The sequence below is a fragment of the Carettochelys insculpta genome, chromosome 7 (genome assembly GCF_033958435.1).
Source record: "Carettochelys insculpta isolate YL-2023 chromosome 7, ASM3395843v1, whole genome shotgun sequence".
Taxonomy (NCBI): Eukaryota; Metazoa; Chordata; order Testudines; family Carettochelyidae; genus Carettochelys; species Carettochelys insculpta.
The window spans coordinates 21,438,443-21,458,910 of NC_134143.1; the positions used below are offsets into that span (position 1 = coordinate 21,438,443).

Consider the following 20,468-nt stretch of genomic DNA (forward strand, 5'->3'; position numbering starts at 1 on the left):
ATGAAATAGTGACAAATACCTGAGTTTCTCAGAACTTAATGGAGTTGACAAAATTTAGATAAGGCTTTTTTGTTTTTTTGTTTTGTTTTTTTTTAAATATAGCCTCTTCATATAGTGTACCCCATCTGCTTTGGCATTGCTTAAGTAATAGAGAGTCCTTCTGAGCATTTAGAATGGTGCCTTAAAATTGTGTTTATTTGAAATATGGTGTGTAGAGTTGGTTAGGAAGCTGTCTTTCATGCAAGTTTTTTCATTTATAATGGCACAATGTCCCGTGCACAGGCATTTTAAATTTTTTTGGAACCTAAGAAAATGTAAAAGCATTGTAACAGAGAGGAAGCCGTGCTAGTCTATACACTATCAAAACAAAAAGCAGTCAAGTAGCACTTTAAAGACTAGCAAAATAGTTTATTAGTAATAAATAGTAATTAGTATATAAGTATTATATATAATATAGTAATTACTAATAGTTATTAGTAATAATAAACTATTTTGCTAGTCTTTAAAGTGCTACTTGACTGCTTTTTGTTTTAAAAGCTTTGTGGTGGTGTTCTTAAGTGTTGTCCTTGTTAAATATGAGCTATAGATGGCAAATGTTTGCTTAATTTACTCTCTGAAACAGAGTCCCTGAAGTTTTTACACTAGAAGTATTGTTCTGTATTCTTCAAGGCTGGGATCATTTACATATCAGCTGTTTGAATTTATGCTGCAGTTTTCTCACCTCTGTCTCTGTTTCGTCATCCAAATTGTTATGGGGACTTTGAGGTTTCTAATTTGAGCTTTTTGCACATGAAAGCAATAGGATTCACGCCTTTTCAGTTCTTTAAAAGGTTACATAGAATACCTTTGTCTGTGCTACCAGTGGAAGAAATGAGTAGCTGAAACTCTAAAAATAAGGTTCCAGTGACAGTATCAATCACTTCTGAAACTTAACATGCTTTGTTTTCCATTCCCTTTCAGTGTCTGTCCAGGAGAGCTTGGAAAGAAAGTTTGGAAAACATGGTGGAACTATTCCAGTTGTGCCTACAGCTGAATTCCAAGATAGGATATCGGTAAGTAGCTGCTTGTCAGGCTTCTAATCTATTACTTCAGTTGTATTACAGTATTGTAATTGTAATTAAAAATCCACTTCTACTGATGATTGCATGTTTTTGCCATAAGGCCTCAGTGTGTGATTAGTTACATGACAAAACAAGTTGATCTTCTCAATAACAAGCTAAAGATTCATGAGTATGTTCACGGTAGAATATTGATGTCCTAGATTTTTAAGGCCAGAAAGGACCATTGTGGTAATCTGTTCAGACCACTTTCACTTCACAGGCCACTGATGTTCAGAGAGTAATTGTTGTGTCAAAATCATATATGCTGTATCTCAAACAGAAGTTCTCTTAGAATGATATTCAGTCCTAATTTACCAATCTTATGGCTGCCCTGCAATAGGATATTAAAAACTGAGGTTTGCATTAGTCATTGCACTTCAAGGTTTTTTAAGTGTTCCTGTATTCTGCGTAAGAAATATATTGAGAATCAGGAATCCACTTTCTGGATTATCACCTAGTCATTGTGAGTGGGCTTATGTGTTCAGTGTACCTGAGAGCGATGCCGTAGGGAGTCTCATGTTCCCAGCAGGGTCACCCTTGGCAGCAGGTCAAGGGGAGGCTCCAGACAAAGAGAGGTCCTAAAAGTCCTCAACAACAAAACAGGTGGTAGATAGCAAGACTAATGCTACAGTGGCTGTGAAGGCAGATAAAGGCACAAGAGACTCCCAGTCATCATGGATCCCATGCCATTGGACCTGAGTGGTCAAGGACCATGTGGTGACTGCAGTGCAACAGTCCCCGCTCAGGCATCTTCCTCAGTGTACTGCTCTCCTAAACTTAAGCCCTATGGTGACTGCTGATTGGTGATGGGAGCAGGACTGTGAAATCTGGAAGCTTTTAGTCATGGACCAACGTGTAGGCAGTGGATGTATGTATCAGTCATTCCATGAGGTGGCAGAATGGTCCAGCTGCTGCATCCATAACTGAGCAGCCCTATTTAGGATCTGCTCTGTTCTATCTCCATAAGGGGCAGTCTAGAAAAGGTGCCCAAAACATAACTGGGGAGGGGAGATAGCTCAGTGGTTGGAGTATTGGCATTTTGAATTCAGTCCAGAAGAACATATTTAAGACCTCATGGCAGCATCCTCGATCAAAGCATTGACACCTTCTAGATCATGGGTGTCCAATCTTTTGGCTTGCCTGGGCTGCATTGAGTGAAGAGGAATTGTCTTGGGCCGCATATAAAATATATAATATAGTTAATGTATATAAATCGCATAATAATGTTAAAAGTTTACGATCTTGTGGGGCCGCATTACTAGCTGTCCAGGGCCGCATGCGGCCCGTGAGTCACAGATTGGACACGCCTGTTCTAGATAGTCATTGTGCATCACATAAGGTGGTGATCAGTCCAGCAGTCATTAGCACTAGTCATTGCACATGTGAGGGGGACATCACGACGATCCTGAGTGCAGATAATGACAATTAAAATTGTCACCAAACAGAGAAGTCAGAGGAAACTGATCTGATGAAAGATCCATGTACAAGACGCTTGAATGTCCCCATCAGACAAAGTGACTTCCGGATAATGCTCCAAGGGAAGCTGCCAACAGTACACGGCAAAGATGTGGGAGATCACTGGTGTCAATTGACAAATGCTATTATTGGAGCTTGGGGAGAAACCATTATATACCAATACAAGAAGCCACAGGACTGGTTTGAGAAAGATTTGGAAATTAAACACCTGATTGAGGCAAAAGGGAAAGGCTTTAGGGCCTGGCAGAGCAAAGTCGACTTCACAATGAAGGGTCAAGGCCAAGGCAGAAGGCCAACATAAAACCAGTGGTGGATTGAGAAGGCATATAATGGGCTCTTGAAGTGGCCCTCCATCGTGGTCCTAGAATCCCTTAACCAAATCCCTCAACTGTCATGGGATGATCTTGCAACACTTCCTACCCTGAGTGAGGTACAAGCTTCCGTCAAAGCAATGAAGTGTAACAAAGCAACCAGACTAGATGGAATCCCCACCAAAGTCTTCAAAGAAGGCAGGCCAGGGCTCCACATATATGTCTACCTCCTGATTCTCACGATCTAGGGAGCAGATGATCAGCATGTCTCTGAAATCTTGCAGCATCAGTCTCTTCCAGAAGGGTAACATGCCAGACTGTGAAAAGTATCCTGGCATCTCTCTCCTTGCAATGACAGGGAAAATCTTAGCTTGAATCCTTGCAAAGTGACTCCTGCCACTCTCAGAAGAAATTCTGCCAGAAGCCCAGTGTGGCTTCCAACCATTCTGAGGAACAGTGGATATGATCTTCACAGCCCGTCAGCCTCAAGAAAAATGTCCATGAGCAAAACCAATCCTTATATGTGAGTTTTTCGTCAACCTGACCAAAGCATTTGGCTTAGTCATAGCACTCGACTTAATAACAGTACCCTGTGGACCACCATCGCAGACTGGCTGACCCCAGAAACTCATTAGCATCTTGAGACTCTTCATGACAATATGACTGCCACAGTATTGCGCATCAATGGATCCGAAAGCAGCCTCTCTGAGGTCAAAACAGGAGTCAAAAAGGCTACGTCATTGCCCCATCACTGCTCTGCATCTTCATCTCCATAACCCTTCACCTCATTGATGGCAAGCTTCCAGGTGGCTTGAAGATTGTCTATAGAATGAATGGGAAGCTTTTCCGTCTCAGGAGACTGAAGGTCAAAAGCAAAACCTCCAGAACCACAATTGTGGAACTCCCAGTATGTGGATGACAGCATGGTTGCTGCTTTTTCTCCCACAGCCCTTCAGACAATCTTAAGTGCCTTTGCTGAAGTATACAGGAATCTTGGCCTCACACTGAACATCAAAAAGACCAAAATGCTCCACCAACCCTCTCTGATGGGACAATCTCATGTACCTTCTATTGAAGTCCATAGAGAATGGGTGGAAAATGTGGAACACTTCCTGTACTTTGGAAGTCATCATCTTACCACCAAAATCAACATTGATGCTGAAATCCAGCATCATCTGAGCCATGCAAGCTTTGCTTTCACTTGCCTGATAGAAAAGGTCTGAGAAATGAGGCATCAATCCCAAGACAAAGCTCCTTGTATACAGTACAGTGGTTGTTCCAGCAGTACTGTATGCTTATGAAACCTGGACAACATACACACATCCTTTGAAGGCACTTGAACAATTTCATCAACACTGCCTCAGGAGAATCCTAAGTATCTCTTGTGGGGATAGGTCCATGACCACTAGCATCCTGGAATAGTCGAATATGACCAGCGTTGAAGCTGTTATCATTCACCAGCAACTTCATTGGGCAGGTCACGTGGTTCATATGCTTGATCAGTGCTTCCCAAAATAGATTGTTTTTCAAGTTGGAGGAAGGACAGAGGAGAGTTGGGGCCAACGTAAGCGATATAAGGACATACTGAAGGCACACATGAAAAAATGCAACATCGATGTTAACACTCGGAGGATCTTGCCCAAGACCATCCCCATTGGGAATCCATTGAGGGGTGGCACAATTTGAGAGGTCCCAGCACAGTGTAGATGAGGAGAGATGGAGAAGAAGAAGGAGCAACAAAAACTCCCCTGCGTTCCTCCAGCAACCAATAGCTGCCCCTTCTGTGATGAGATCTGGGGCTCCAGAATTGGGCTGGTCAGCCGTTAATGGACTCACAAAGAGGGTGATGAGAAGACATCCTACTCATTATGGAGTGACCGTCAAGAAGCTTATTCAAACTTGCATAGGTCTAGGCTCATTCAGCGATAAGTATCTGGGTAGCTACGTTTAGTTTATAAGGTGCCACAAGACTTCACGTTGGTTTTGCAGATACAAACCAACAGAATTTTTGGAGCATAAGCTTTTGTGGCCAGAGACCCACTTCTTGCATCTGACAAAGTGGGTCTTTGCCCACAAAAGCTTATGCTCCAAAAATTCTGTTGGCCTATAAGGTGCCACAGCACTTCCTGTTGGTTTTATTCACTGATCTGTCAGTTTGGTATCTATACCATTTTTATCCTAGAAGTCTTTATTTTTTTAAAATCTTCCTTATTCCAGAGTGTATCTTCATTAAATTTATAAAGTAGAAGTAATGGAATGTAGTTTTCAGTAGGAACATGAATGTTAGTGTGTCTGTCTGAATTAACTGTGGGCTTAGTATCTAGGTCATCTTTTTTTTTTTTTTTATTGACCTTTACTCATTTCACATACGGCATGCAAGAACTTATGGTCTGTAAGATCACCCACTCAATTGGCAGTATTCTCATCTTCTCCTTTTACCATGTATTAAAAGAAATCTGCGGTGAAAGGCTGACTAAATATGGGAATCCATCACATTACAGTCTAATGTACTAGGAGAAAATCAACAGTATTGCATATTGATTCATATTGAACCTGGATCGTTTTCTCTTTCAGGGTGCATCTGAGAAAGACATAGTTCACTCTGGATTGGCCTACACCATGGAACGTTCTGCTAGAGTAAGCATTGTATTAACATGCAGAGTTGTAACAAGGGGAAGTAAACATAAGTCACAGAAACAAATTGTCAACATGTAGTGGTATCTTTGCATAGTACTGTTGCCTTGCACGTAAAATAGGAGACAGTATTGACAATAGTAGTGCCTGCATGTATGAGACTCATTTGAATAGATGTTTGTGTAAGGCCAATTTGTGTGGATTTAGTAAGCACATTTTTGGTTTAAAAGTTTAGCTGTTGGAGATCTCAATCATTTGTCCTTTTATGTACTATAAATCTGTTGGAGCAGAAATATTTTCAAAGCTATACTTAATATCACATATGTAGACTAGAATGGAAAGTACTGCAAAGTCCCCTGGATAGTCCATGGCACTTGTGAAGATTCTGCAAGCATGGGTAAGAGGGGGATAGTCTGTGATGGCAAGAACTGGTACCGTGGATATATAGAAAAGACTTAAGCTTCAGGGATGCTGGGCTGTAATCTGAATACTAGGATCCCTCTATGCTGGGTCTTAGCCCCTCTCTGACATTCCTTGAAAATAGTGTATACGGAAAGGTTTTTCAAACAGTCATAAATAACTTCTTCTTTTTCATTTGACTTTAGCAAATCATGCGCACTGCCATGAAGTACAACCTAGGTCTGGACCTGAGAACAGCTGCCTATGTCAATGCAATTGAGAAAGTCTTCAAGGTGTACAATGAGGCCGGTTTGACCTTTACATAAATGGGTCATTACCCATCCTTACTGATACCCTTACTCTGCCTGCCATTGTGTACCCTCTTCTTGAGAAGCTTATCACAAGTTTACATGTAACCACAGAAATTCCTTTTTCCTCTGACATTATAGTGGGTACTACTCTGATTTAGTTTCAGTCAAAACAATTTTTTTTTTATAATAAAAATCCATGGATTAGGATATTTGAATACAAATCTGTATCTAAAGATAACCAGTCCATCTGCACTTGTGGGGGGCCATCCTGGGTATTTCACCTTTTAAAATAAAAAGGTAAACATCCTGTATTAATCTGTGGTCATACTGCACAGGCAACCTATCAAATTTCAGATGCCATACTGTACTAGATGAGCAATTAGCTCATCCTATTACTTCATGCACTTTTTTTAATGATGTAATTTTAGCTTTGGCACTTTCAGTAAGGCCTTGTGTGATCAATGCTGTGGCATTGTCAATGGCAGAATGAGTCTTCTGTGGGGAGTAAATTTGATAGGACTCTTACTTCTTGTTGCACAACTCCAGGGCTGGTTTATTTTAGGTAACATTTTTCTCTTAAACTAAGCTGCTCCTATAGGACTGCCTTTAATCACTAACTGACCCTGAAGGTGACTCATGCATTATGAGATATATTAGAAAGATGTCAGGAGCTATAATTTTTATACACTGAAACAGTATCATTGGGTACAGACATCCAACAAATATATCTGGTTATGTTTTAATCAAGTCACTGCACATAACCACTCAGTTACAGGGTTTTTTTTAAGATTATCTTAATTTGATATGTATAATCATACATATGTAATCCAGCTAACTCTAGGCTCTTTTAACATTAATTCTTTTGAGTTTTCTTATTTCCAGAGGCTATTTTTCTGAACATTGAGTTGCCTCATTGAACAATTAAAAGCAGTCTACTTCTGAAACGGTTGACCTAACTACAAAGGAGCTAGACTGCTGCTGTACACCTTATGCAAAGTCTGAACATACCTTAAACGTTTATCTTCTTTTCCTTTGTTGGGAAAGCTTGCATCTAATAAACATGCTCAGTGATAACAAAATGGACCTCAATATAATGTTAGATCAAACATATGTTTTTTGAGGGTTTTTTTTGTTAAGGCCTGTTTCCAGTGGAGTCCCAGTGAAGTGCCAGATGTTATTTATGTAATGAATAAGAATTTTTTTAAAAGAAAAAAAAACCCAAACCTAATCCCTTTTGAGGAATTCATGCTTTTTCTAACTACTTTGTAACTGCATGACATAACATCGTGAGTAAAGCAGTTATTAAAAAGTTGACTTTTCCAAACCTACTATGCTGGTGGATTGCTGTTTTTCCTCAGTCACTCTACAAAGTAATAGCTTTGTTGTGTAACAGTTGCTAAACAGTAAAATCTCTGAAATGTCACACAATATACCACATTTACTGAGCTAATCACTCTTCGAAAGATCCTAGTCCTTCTGATTCCCAGGGCAAATAAAGATTTTTATGCCTTCCCTCCCCCCCACCACCAAATAAACGACTTATTTACTCAGCACTTAATTTTTTTGAAACTACGTTAATCAGTTCAGGCTTTTGTTTTCCATGTCTTCTAGATTTTTGAGAATTTTTTTACACATAGAAGAAATATGATGGTGCACTTAATTAGCATCTAACCACTTCAGGTGTGGTAAGGCTGAACACCAGAACAAAGTTCTTCCACCTGTCTAAGAAGTGAAGTTGTAGCAAAGTAATTCTAGCATAGCTTATTGAATTAGACTTCTCTGGGTGTGAGGAGGATGAGGGCAGGATGTTTACCTGGCACCCTGCTCCTGGGGGCCTGTGTGGCTCCTTGTCCACTGCCACTCACAGCACCGCCACTAAGGGAGAAGTGGGGAAAATCCTTGGGTTCAGCACATTGCTGGGTTGCTGTTCACCCAGCTGGAGCAGAGGGGGGAAGCAGAGCCAGAGCTGCTTCCTCCTCTCCTGCTAGCATCTGTAACACTGGTATCAGAGGGGTAGCCACGTTAGTCTGTACAATAGTCCTTCAGGATATGTGAGGGTTGTGTTCTACACAGTCCTTGCGTATCCTGAATTTTGGGTGAGTCAGGGGAGGAGGGGACTTGGGCGGTGGGTTGGGCCAGGGGGTTTAAGCCTGGAGTGGGTTGGGGTTGCAGGGGAGGCAGGAGGGTGGAGTTAAGCTGGGGCAGGTGGAGATTGGAGCAGGGTCTGTGGGGTGGGGGGCAGGGGGCTGGAGCCCAAGCCCCGTGCAGGGCTCTAGTGTGCTGTGGGCTGGAACCTGAGCCCTGTGCGTGGGTTGGGGCCATAGAGGGGGTTTAGCCTGGGGGGAAGGAGTTTTTAGCTTCCTCCCTACCTTCCCAGAGCAGGGCTGCTGTCAGCTTGACAACAGCACCACTCTGGGAAGGGGGTTTTAGCTCGCATGGCTGCCTGCAGCAGCAGGCAGGTTGCCTAGCTAACAGCCTTCCTCCTACCTTCCCAGGGCAGTGCCTAGTGGTACTCTGGGAAGGCAGGGGGAAGGGTATCTTAGCTTTGGTGTTGCTGGTGTAGGTATGTGGGCAGCGTTGGCACTGAGGTTTGTTTCAGGGGTTGGTTTCCTGAGTTAGCGGTACTGTTGTGTGGTCTATAGTTGCTGGTGGGAATTTTCAGGGTGGTAGGCTGTCTGTAGGCAAGGACTGGCCTGCCTTCCAAGGTCTGTAAGAGTGGGTGTTCCCAGGTTAGACACCTGGAGAACAGAAGCTAGTGTACTGGATTGTGTTTACAAAGTGATTTCAAGCTGCCCTTTTTGCATTGGTGGGGTGAGGGAACCTAAAGTAAAGTTAGGTAAGTGTTTTTTAAATTCTAAATTTGGAAACTAGAGAACAAAAATGAGAACTACTGAGAGCTTACTTTTCAGTATGGCTTTATATGTAAACCATGAAGTGCCAAAATAAGACCTTCCCTGAGGCCATCTACCCCTGTCAAACATTGTCACATCATTCCCTAAACAAGTTTGCAACATCACCACTAGGAACCTTAGTCATGTCACTTATCTTAATGGGGTGAATGTCACTTCATCTGTTCTAATTGTACTGGATTTGGGATCCTTTATGCCATGAATGAGGTTAAAAAGGAGCAATAGTTATTTGTGCCCTAAATTCCTTGGTGTTTTCATGGGCTGATTATTAATATCTTTCTTGTCTGTGTTACGGTCTGGTGCTGCTGCGTTTGAAGCTGTGGCCCTGTTCTTTTGCCCTGTTGTAGCCTTGCAAAAAGATAATGGAAAGTTGGCTGAGGGCTTATCTAAACAGGGCAGCTAATTCAAAGTGAGATATGAGTGAGTTTAAAATACAGTAAACCCTTGAAATAGGCATATTTGAGTTACACTTAACTCACATTAACACAAGTTAAGTGCAACTCAAAATCCCGCTCCCCCCGGCCCTGGTTCACCCCTGCTCATGGCTCCAGTTCGCCCCCTCAGGCGTGGCTCTGGCTCGAGCCCCCCACACCGGGCCATGCAGCCCCAGCTCAACTCCACCCCTCTGCCTCCCTCCTATGGCCCTACCCACTGCCAGGCTTAACTCTCCCCAAATGCCCCTCCCCCACCCCAACCCCAGGATTTACCTTTCAAAAGGAGATCCAGGTGCTCCTGCTGCTTCCCCGGATGCAAACCGTACGTTCAGGTGGGGGGAAAAAAGCCTCCCCGATTTATGTGAAATTTAAGTTATGCGAGGGGGCATGTGGGAATACAACCCTTGCATACCTTGAGGGACTACTATAGCTAGGCTGCACTAGTGCCAATTCCAAACTGGATTAAACTAAACCACCCAAAGGCACTCTGGTGCAAAGTGATTGTCCACAGAGGGAGTTGGGGAATAGCAGTGTAGCCCTAGCCTGAGTGTTTCAAAAGAAAAGCTTGTCTGCTTATTTGACACCATGTAGACTAAGTACAGATGAGGCATTAGGGAGAATCAGTTAAGCATATGAGAACTTGCTGAAGTAGAGGTGACTAAATAAGGGAGCTGCTTTTCCTCTTCCTGCACATAGAGCAGTAAAGCTCATAGTACAGTTGCCGACTACCTGAAAGGTGTCTTGCCAGTAGGGCTTCTGAGAGTTTTAAACCTTTATCTTGTAACAGTCCAGCATGTTAAATGGCCAGTCATTTGAAAGGTTGAAATATCCTGGTGAAGGCCCTGCCATGGCAGTCCTGCAGTGTGAAATTGTATTGGTTCACTACACAGGACATACCCAAGTTAAGGCACATGCAAGATTCTTCTTCGAGTGATTGCTCTTGTGCATTCTGATACATGTGCGTGTTCTGCACAGCTGTAAGAAGACCCCCCCCCCAAGCTCTACTTGCTGGGTCCGTGGTAGCACCCGCTGCAGTTACATAGGCCATGCTGCCCATAAGTACCCCTGCTGTCCCCACCCGTGCTCAGTTCCTTCTGTCTGCTGACGGTTGGTGACATTCCCTTGCACCAGATTCCTTTGTTTTGTTAATCAGTTGTTAGCCTCTGAGGGGTTTTCCGCTCACTTCTTCCTGTGTGCAGTGGTCCCTGGGCTTTAAGCAGGGCAAGCAACAGAGGGAATCTGTACCAAAGGGAGACCCACACACAGTTAGCCTCAAGTGCCTACAGGAGAGTCACCTGCAGGACAAGTGTTCAATCTGCAGGTCATTCAAACCTAAGACAAAGACAGAAAGGGATCAGAGACTGACGTTGACCCAGGACCTCCTTTGTAGTGTGGTGCAGGGCCTTAACCTCCCTGCTGAGGATGTGGTGGAAGAAGCAGACCCAATAGTGAACGTGTTGTCCTCAGAGGGTCCAGTTAGAGTTGCTCTGCTGCTTATCAAAACTATCACAACCTCTATGAAGGTCCTGTCACAGACCCTGGCTTCTATCCCCCAGACAGCCAAGGGGGTTGAGCAGAAGTACCAGGGCTATGAACACCTTTTATACTCACCCTCCACCAGGGTCACTGGTGGTGGATGTTGTTAACCAGCGGGAACATGAGGTTCTGCTAGGCCATGCTCCCAAAAACAAGGAAGCCAAAACCCTAGTCTTGTTTATGAGAAAAGTTCATTCTCCAGGTTACTTACTGCTCTGGGTGTCCACGCAGCAGGCATTGCTCAGCCAGTATGCCTTGGACTCCTGCACAGCTCCGGCCGAGTCCCAGACTGCCAGTGGACTAAAAACCAGACTTCACTGCCGTTGCAGAAGGGGCGTATGTTGTTCTAATGACTCAGACTCAGACTCATCAGCTTTCATAATGACCATGGGCCTTGCCGTGAAGTGGGAGGTCTGGGTACAGGTGTGGGGGTTACTGGCAGAGGTCCAGCATGCCATTCTGGACCTGCCCTTTGACAGTGAGAGGCTCATGGCAGAGAAAATGGACTGCCCCCTGCATAGCCTCAAGGACTCTAGGATCACCCTGAAGTCATTTCTCACTCACACCCCAGCCCTCCAGCACAGTCACGTGTACACCCTTTTCAGCTCTTGGTTCCAGTCAGGGTACCTTAGGCAGAACAAGGGAAGGCATAGGGGCAGATGCTCAGGCCACGGAGGTATGTAAAGGCCCCTCCTCTCAAGTGCACCTTCCATCTAAACAGCAAAAAGGGCGAAAGCTCTACTTTTGATGGTGTGCCCGAAGCAGAGCACAAAGAGAACTTCTGGATCCTTCCCTGCCATTTACCAACTGATTATCCCGCTTTTACTGTGCCTGGGCTCAGATCACCTCAGACCACTGGGTTCTCATGGCCAAGGTCAAGCAGGGTGGGGGTTGCTTCTAGCCTATTCTGGGCCTCAGAAAGCTGAAAGCACTTAACACGTTCAGATTCCATATGGTGTCCTGGTCTCTGTTATCCCAACTCTGGATGTGGACAACTGGTGCACTGCTATCTGCAGGATGCTTACTTTCATGGCTATGTTACCCCTGCCAACTGCAGGTTTCTCAGGTTTGGGGTGGTGGGCTGCCACTACTTGTTTACAGTACTGCCATTTGGCCTAGCAATGCCACCCTGGGCCTCACAAAGTGTTGGGAAGTGGCTGCTGCCTTCCTACGAAGGCATGGTGTCCAGGTGTTTCCGTAGCTGAACAACTGGCTCATGAAGGGCTGGTCATGCAGTAGGTCCAGGACACCCTCAGGGGTCTTGATCTTATACTAAATGTGCCTAAATCTACCATGAATCCCACCTGATGGTACCCCTGGGGAAAAATCTGTCGTCCATGCTGACTATATGCTCATGTATTGGAATGGACAGGTACTGTGGGTGACTGTTGTGTGGGTGACTGTTGGTGTGTTGTTTAAAAATTGTTATGGTAAGTGTGGCTGGAGATGACATGTCTGATCCTGCTTGCTCCCACTGAGATCAGTAGGAAGTTTGCCATTAACTCCAGTGGCAGTAGGACCAGGCACTATGATCCATGCGCAATAGAACAATAAACTAGACAGGCAGTGTTAGAATAGAGAACTATGTATTAAGATGTTTGTATTTGGTTCCAGACCCTTTCACTGAATTTCTCTGTAGGCTTTCACAATTCAGCCTCTGTGTGACTCAGTTGACCACCCTGCAAAATGGGTCTGATGCTTAGCCCATACAATGGAGTTTGGCTCAGAGTCAGAATGGTTTATAAAATGTTGAGATCCTTGGGTGGAGACCATTGTATAATTAACCAGTGTATTGACTGGTGATCGGTTATTTTTCCTTTGCACAGCAAATCTTGTATCATTTTTCTTACTCCCTTATGCATTATTTTAAAATTTCAGAATGCATGAATTTTGGGCTTGGAATGTAATGACTTAGCTCTAGTTGGGGAAGAAAACATGAATGTTGTAGGTAAACCTTCTGCTGTTTATTATTTAGGTGATGACAGGAGTTCTAATAGGCTCATCATTTAAATTCTTAGGTATAATGAACTAATGTAGCAACCACCTTCACATCACTGTATGGGACAAACAATGCTTTAGTCACAGCTGAAACTTTTGTGAGTTATGTTGAAGTGAGATTATGAATAGCTCGAGTGGTTTTTTTGGAGGGGAGGGCGTGAGCATTCTACGTATGACGTATTTGCATGAAAGCTAACCACAGTAAATGATCCAATTCCCAAATCGCTTTCCTATTTCTCCACAAATGTTACTGAATTGCAGCACAAACATTGATGCTACAACCTCTGATACTCTTTGCTTGAATGATCATTTCCTAAGTCCACATTTTTTTCCAAGGCCAGACACTGCTTCTGATGCTTGTCCAGTTGCTTTTTCAACACCTTCTTGAGCTGTCTTACAAGCCTGATCGATAACTGAGAAAGACAAGGAAGAAAGTGACATAAAAGCAAAGTTAATACATTCAATTATATTTGTTGTGGAATGGGGAAATGAAGAAAACCACCTCAAGCATCTCTATCATTGTTATATCAAACTGCACTTGTTCCTTATGCTGTATGACTCACATTTACTCTACCCGATACCAGCTACTAATGTTAAGGGCAGGATCCTCTGTGCTAGTGCAGGTTGGTGTTTGGGTGGTGGTGGAATATGATACATGTTGGCAGACAGGTTGGGTGCTGCTGGATGGGTGCCAGTGGGTGTTGGGAGCTAATAAGTGGGATAAAAGGGCAAGCTGGTTTGAAATGTTGGTGCTGGAGCTGATGGATGTTGCATGGCTGGGGGTTAACCATTGTGGAGGTGCTGTCTGGAAGAGTGGATTGATGCTTCTTTGTGAGTTGACAGGTATTGCGTGGCTGCTGGAGGTAGGATTGGGTGTTGAGCCCTAGTGGTAGGAGAATGATGTTGGTGAGTGTGGTAAAAATGTCAGGAAGTGCTTCCTTCTGGCCTCTCCCTTCCTTAGCTTGCATATGTTGTAGAAATCATACCAGGAGCTGCACACCATGAGAGGTGCAGGAACAAAACAGTGGCTTTCTCACCATTTTTAAGCAGTGAGGAGCAGGTCATGTTGTGGATAGTGAGGAGAAGAGGAGGGAGATGAGAAGATGCAGTGGATCTGTAATGGTAAGGAAGGGGATGGCAGTAGCAAAAAGCTGCCATGATTTGGCAATTTTTGCTAGAACTCCAATCTCTGACATTCCTTGATGTCACAACCAGCATGTGAGAGGCCCTGCTCTAGAGGAAGAGAACGTGGTATTACCATTCATTGAATGCAATGTTCAATGTGCTGTGTGAGCCCCAGAAATATGGGAAAATGTAATGAATCTGCTAGTAAATAGATAAGGTTGGAGAGGAGATATCCTTTATTGGACCAACTTCTGTTGGTGAGAGAGAAGTTTTGAGCTTACACAGAGCTCTTTTTCAGGTCTCCCTCCCCAACAGAAGTTGGCCCAATAAAAGATAATCTCTCCCCTCCCTTCTTTTGCTAATATTTGGGGATCAGCAGAGCCACAATGAGTAAATACATGTAGGCAATGCCTTTTTTTTCCTTAAGGAAAAAAAGAGCTGGTACGTAGCCAGCTCCTTACCTCTCACCCCTAGCCAGTTCTACAGCTGGGGCTTCTGAGGTGCCAGCACTCTGTACTGGCAAGTACCAGCACAAAAAAAGTACTGCATGTAGACATTAATAAAATAGTCCATATTTTAGTAAATCCTTTTGTGAGGCCAAGCTCTCACTTACAGCAGTAGAAGTTTTGTCTGAGAAAAGCAAAGCACATCAGGATTTGGCCATAAGTTTATGGTACTTTTTTAAAATAGATGGATATGGCCTTTTGTGCCCAGTTTTGCCCCCATTAAATGTAATATAATTTTTCATACCTTTCTGACCTGCATCTGTAGCCTGATTCACTGCCTGCTGTGCAGACTTTCCCAGTGCATTTGCTGTAATTAGGAAAAACAAAGCATTTAACCTGTTAAACATGCAGCACAATCAATGTTTGTAAGCATTTCAGGAGATGCTGTGGCTATGGAAAGTAAGAAGAGGAGAACATAATCTTTAACAGGCTGTAGACCATGGTAGGAGTATAGCAGAAGATTATTAATATAGGTGAGATGGAGGCCATGCAGATTGCTGATGAGTGTCTAGCTGGAGGTACATAAGCTGGCTGGCCTGCTGCCAGGGACATTTGCTATGTGATTCTTAGTGGGGGTGAGCAAACTTTTTACATCAGACCCCCACTTTTTGTCCACTTTGTGCATTTACCACATTGAGAGAGAGCTCAAAAGGCTTACATTACATGTTAACATTAAATTGCATTTACTTCCTCATCTCTTCTGAGATTAACATCTGTACATCCAGCAATAGAAACCTCTAGCTGAAGTGCCCTGAAATACTGTCTGACCCACTTTGGTTTGGAGTTAAATTGTATTGGAAAACTCTGGTCAGTGTATTGTGATACATAAACTTATATTCATGTAGAAGACTCATGTAAGGATTCAAGTTTAATCAGTAGCACTGTACTGGGCAGACTTTTCAAGAGTCTGCCAATGGCACTAAAGCCCCAAAAGTAGTCCCAACTCCTCACTCGTCGCTAGTATTCCCTGTAAACTGACTGCTTGGGCAGCCACCCAGGAGAGAGCCAGGTTTCCCCCTCCCCCCCACAGCTGATTAGTAGAGCACCCACAGCCAGCAGCATGTGTTTCTACTGGTGGTGCACATCCCCATATGCTTGGTGCACATAATAAAGTTTATTCTGCTCATGGATGGAAAAATATAGAGGAAACCCTGATAGTCACCTGAATACAATTTTCAACAGGATGAGCCTAACAGATTTTTGTAGGATACCCAAATCTAAAAGTCAGAAAGTTAGGCTGGGCAGGACTAGGCTGAGGTCAAATTTCAGCACTCAAGTGTCTAAGGTCTTGTTTACACGCAGAAAAAGTCCAGGATAGCTACAGATTGAACCTTGCTAATCGGATCTCTCTTGTCTGGCAAACTCTGTAATCCAGCATGATTTTAGTTAGCTGGACAATTAATCATGGGCGTGGCCAAATTTCCGGTGGTCCCACAAAGTTTGTTGATAGCCACCAGTCCTGGCTGTCAGTGCTCAGTGCCGTTATTTTGCTGTAATTTAGTCCTAAATGTCTGCTAAGAGCCCAGTAATCAGTGGAAGTGTTGGTAATGATGCTAGACAATATGACCGCTGGTGGTCCAACAAATTCTCTTGTCCGACACCAGTCAGGTCCCAACAGTGCTGGATTAGAGAGGTTTAACCTGTATTGTGGAATACCTATTCCACACTAACTTCCTTTGTGGGTACTCTTACTCCACACCATCTGCGTTTGGTGTGTGTGCTAATCCGTTTTGGAAATGGCGTAACCTAAACTGCAAAAGGGCATTCTGTCTGGGTAGTAACACCCTCACCATTTTGTATCAACTTCCTTCTGTGGACAGACCACAAATGCAATTTTCAGGTACCTGCAGATTTGGTTTAAGGAAATGGAGTGAGGAAAGATGGATGAGAGTAACAATACAAGAGAACCCTTTCTACCCAAAACAACAACTTCAGTTTTTTTATGTACTCTATTCAAGCCATAAACGGAGTTTCAAATGTATTAAGAAAGAAACTGAGTATCAGCCTGGATTCTAGAATGAATTTGGAAGTAATATTAACTAATATTAAATATTAGTACTAAAAGCAGCAGCTTAAATGGGTGCTGTTTACGTGGATTGCTAGCAACTGAGCAGTTAGAGGATATGTTCATTTTACATAGTTTTGAGTGTGACTGGCACAGCATACAAACTGAGATGTTCAAAATCAGCATCTCTAGAAACTGGACACCCCAAGTATGGAAGTATAATAGATACCAGAATAGTCTGGGTTTTGATAGTATATTAGAATTTATCCCTATCTGTGCAAACACAGATATGCTTAACATTAAGCACAACAATAATTCCACTGATTATGTATATGGTTAAACTTCATGTGTAAGTATTTGCATGATTACACCCTTGATTTTATCCAAAAGTGCTGTGTCTACCTGCTGAAGGTCTGTTTTTGGCTATGGAGATCATGTGACCTCAGGACAAACAATAGAGGCTTCAGCAGAGGATAAGTAAATCTACAGCAGAGATATTTTAAGGGGTTTAGTAAACCAGCGGGTCCCAATCGGGGGTCTGCGGACTCCTGGGTGTCCATGAGGGTATTGCAGGGGGCCCATGAAAAATGAACAGATAAATGAAAATTATCATAGAAAATAAGTTTTAAATAAATTGAAAAGTTTAGAATCAATTTTTTTCAAATTCAATGTCTTCCAATATTATTAATTACTTTTTATGGTTTTCTTTTTCATTTAATAAAGTGTAGATAGCGGCTAGAATTGGCTTTGATGGGGTTCTGTGAATGGTTTGGGGGTGGTAATTGGGGGTCCATGAATGGTTTGGGGAGGGGAGGCAGGATCTGCACTAGTGAACAGGTTGGGAACATCTGTAATAAAATATAAACTTAAATGGATTTCTGCAAAAACCTGGACCCTCACCTGAAAAAGTTCGCTTTTTGCAGAAATCCATTTTAGTATAAAGACTGACTGAAAATATAGACAAGGTAAAAATCTCATTGCCTCAACAGAGGGCAGTTGAGTGAGCAGTGTATGAAAAAGTGGTACACTGCTCATAGGCAGCAACCATTTTAAAAAAAGCAAAACCAAAAATGAGCATTGAAGTATTTGCAGTGCTTACAAACTACAAAGTTTTAAGGTAAGTTGGCATTGAACAGGCATGAAGATCGAGCCATCTTAGGCCCCTAATCTGCAGTAAATTTCATGCAGGTAAGGAGAGCTGCTCACAGGGAGCCAACTGAAGGGTTATTGGGTTCTTAACCCTGAAGGTAGAGTCCTCCAAATCATGCTTTAGACTCTTTAACAGGGAAGCTTGTCTAACCAAAGCCCACGGGGGTGATTCTCTATTCACTGAAGTCAGCGGCAAAACCATTGCTTCCAGTGTGCCAGGACAAAACCTTGTGTTTCAGTTGTTTTGTCTGAACACAGGACTCCAGTCTCCATTACTGTCAATGGAGGTCTTCTTGGCTACATGTACATGGCACCCTGAACTTGTAATATGATATATAATTTGTTGAAATAATGCACTATTTCAAAGCCTAGCTTTCTGCTCCTGCAATGGGGGGTACAGGAATGCCAAAATAGCATGCCTGTTATTTTGAAAAACATTTTAAAACAACAGGCATGTTTAACAGACATGGAACAGCTATTTCAGGATACCTTAGCTCTGCCATGTAGACATAGCTCTTGTGAGCAGCTGTTTCTTTCCCTTTTAGAATTAGAAAAATAAAATAATAATAGACACTGAGTGGCTAAGTCCATCCTTAAAGTGATTGGATTCCTACTGTACCACAAAAGACGACACCAAAACATGCTGTTGAGATTGATAAAATTTCAAAACCAGCTTCAGGACAAACAAAAAGAGATCACAGACCTTATTCTGCTCTCATTTACACCAGGTTATATCCAAAGTCATTCCATTTAAATCTAGATGGAGACCTGTGGAAGTGAGAGCAGAAACCAGACATTGTTTTTTCAAAACACCAGCCGGAGAAATTATATTGAATGTTTCTTACCAGCATCCTGGACCTCCCCTTCTGCCTGTTGTTTAAGATCCTGGAAGCCCTTACCAGACATGGTAGTTTTTAAAAGCTTTCAAAAATCTTCTGTTTCAGTTTTTAAAAAGCAAAGCAATTTGCTATGCACTATGCCAGGTTTGCTCTAAGTTGTGGTGATTTTATATATGTGCCAATGCTCCCACAGATGCCTACAGGGCAAATTGTTGCAATAGGTGGTGCTTCTGAGAGGCTTAACATTTGAGTCTGATGAATGAGAGCTGACAGTGTGCAGTGCCATTGTGAGTTGTTTGCTTTTCCCAATGAGAAGGTGTATCCACCTAGAGTTTTCTGCATCGGATGAATTAGTTCTTTCATAACTCTGTTTTTATGCACATGAGTCAGCAAACCATAGAAGTGCAATGGAAGGGCATTGAGCCTTACTGAAGTAAACTTTTGAATGGATTTTTTATTTTATTTTATTTTATTTTTCGAAGGCTGATTTAGACCAACATTTCCCAAAGTGTGGTCCGCAGCCCAGTACATGTCCTTGGGGAAAAAAAATACTGGTCCTTTAGAAAATATACACATTATTGCACATGATCCTTTTAATTTGGTACATTTTCAATTTTCCCATGTAATTAAGTCAATCACAGTAAGTTAGGTGTTTAAGTACTTGATATCAAGATTTATATTATCTACTATTATTGTGAATAAATAATAAACAGTGAAAATGTATTCATTTTTCATTCATTTTTTAATATGCATTTATATTTTTTGGGTCACAGAAAAGGTACTGAAAAAAAACAGATTCCAACTATGTAAAGTTAGGGAAACCCTGATTTAGACCCTTTGTTCTCTTCTGTGGTAGGACCCAAATTGCTAGAGGACCCATTGTCTCCTAAGAGGAAATGTTAGCTCAGACAGAAGATCCAGAACCTCCTGGTGGATTTGCCTAGGGACCACTGATACTCTGATATGCTATGGGGACCTCCAGTACACTATCCTGATACACCACATATATAGAACCTGTATGTTCTGCCAGGGAATCTCGCCATCATTCCCCTCTAAGGAAACAGTCAGAACCTCCTGACTCCAAGGAGGAGGAAGAATACGAAAGAATTCCACTGGTACTGATAAGACTTCCTTCTTCATCTTCTCATGAAGGAATGGCCCTGTCATCTCTGTCCCCTGCAGACCACAAACAGCTTCAGGATTTATTGCAAAGGGTGGCAGAGGAACTCCATTTCTCCCTCCTGGAGCACCAGGACCCTCAACACATGCTCCTAGATATTCTACAAACCACTGGCTCCACTTGAATAGCACTTGCAATTAATGAAGCTAGTTTGGAAGCTGCTAAAGCAGTCTGCCATAGTAGAGCAGCCACATGCACCCCAATCTCCAAGATGACTAAGTAGCCCTGCTTGGTTTCAGGTAAGAAAGTAGTCTTTTTCGCTTTACCCTGCCCAGCACTGAACTTCCTTGTCAGCAAGGCTACCACTGAGTTATTTAGACAAACACTATCTTAAATCAGCTGCTTCTGACAAGAAGACTAAATGTCATGGGAAGAAAGTTTTTCACATCTACTGGCCTTTACCTTCGTATTCTTACATATCAAATGCTGTTGATCAAGTACTACTACCTCACCTTGCAAAATAGCTGGGCTTCCTCTGAGTTCTATATGAGTCCCCGTAGCAGCTAGCAATGTGTTCCAGCCACAATCACAGGGTTATTCAGTGTTCACACACCTG

At 42.8% G+C, this 20,468-nt stretch overlaps 2 protein-coding genes across 2 annotated transcripts in view; one reads left to right on the top strand and one right to left on the bottom strand.

The window, feature by feature from the left end:
- Positions 1-7,559, top strand: part of GLUD1 (glutamate dehydrogenase 1) — a 55,406-nt gene extending 47,847 nt beyond the window's left edge. Inside the window, exons 11-13 of the mRNA XM_075000106.1 lie at positions 961-1,052; positions 5,462-5,524; positions 6,127-7,559. Of these exons, the coding sequence (XP_074856207.1) occupies positions 961-1,052; positions 5,462-5,524; positions 6,127-6,246 (275 nt within the window). The 3' untranslated portion in view covers positions 6,247-7,559. The remainder of the gene's footprint in view (positions 1-960; positions 1,053-5,461; positions 5,525-6,126) is intronic.
- Positions 7,560-13,052: 5,493 nt separating this feature from the next.
- On the bottom strand, positions 13,053-19,387 carry ADIRF (adipogenesis regulatory factor). The gene is made up of 3 exons (XM_074999450.1): positions 18,739-19,387; positions 14,984-15,046; positions 13,053-13,521 (listed from the first exon to the last, which is right to left on the bottom strand). Exons 1-3 carry the CDS (start codon positions 18,797-18,799, stop codon positions 13,415-13,417), a joined length of 231 nt encoding a protein of 76 aa, XP_074855551.1. The 5' UTR covers positions 18,800-19,387; the 3' UTR covers positions 13,053-13,414.
- Between the last annotated feature and the right edge of the window lie 1,081 nt (positions 19,388-20,468).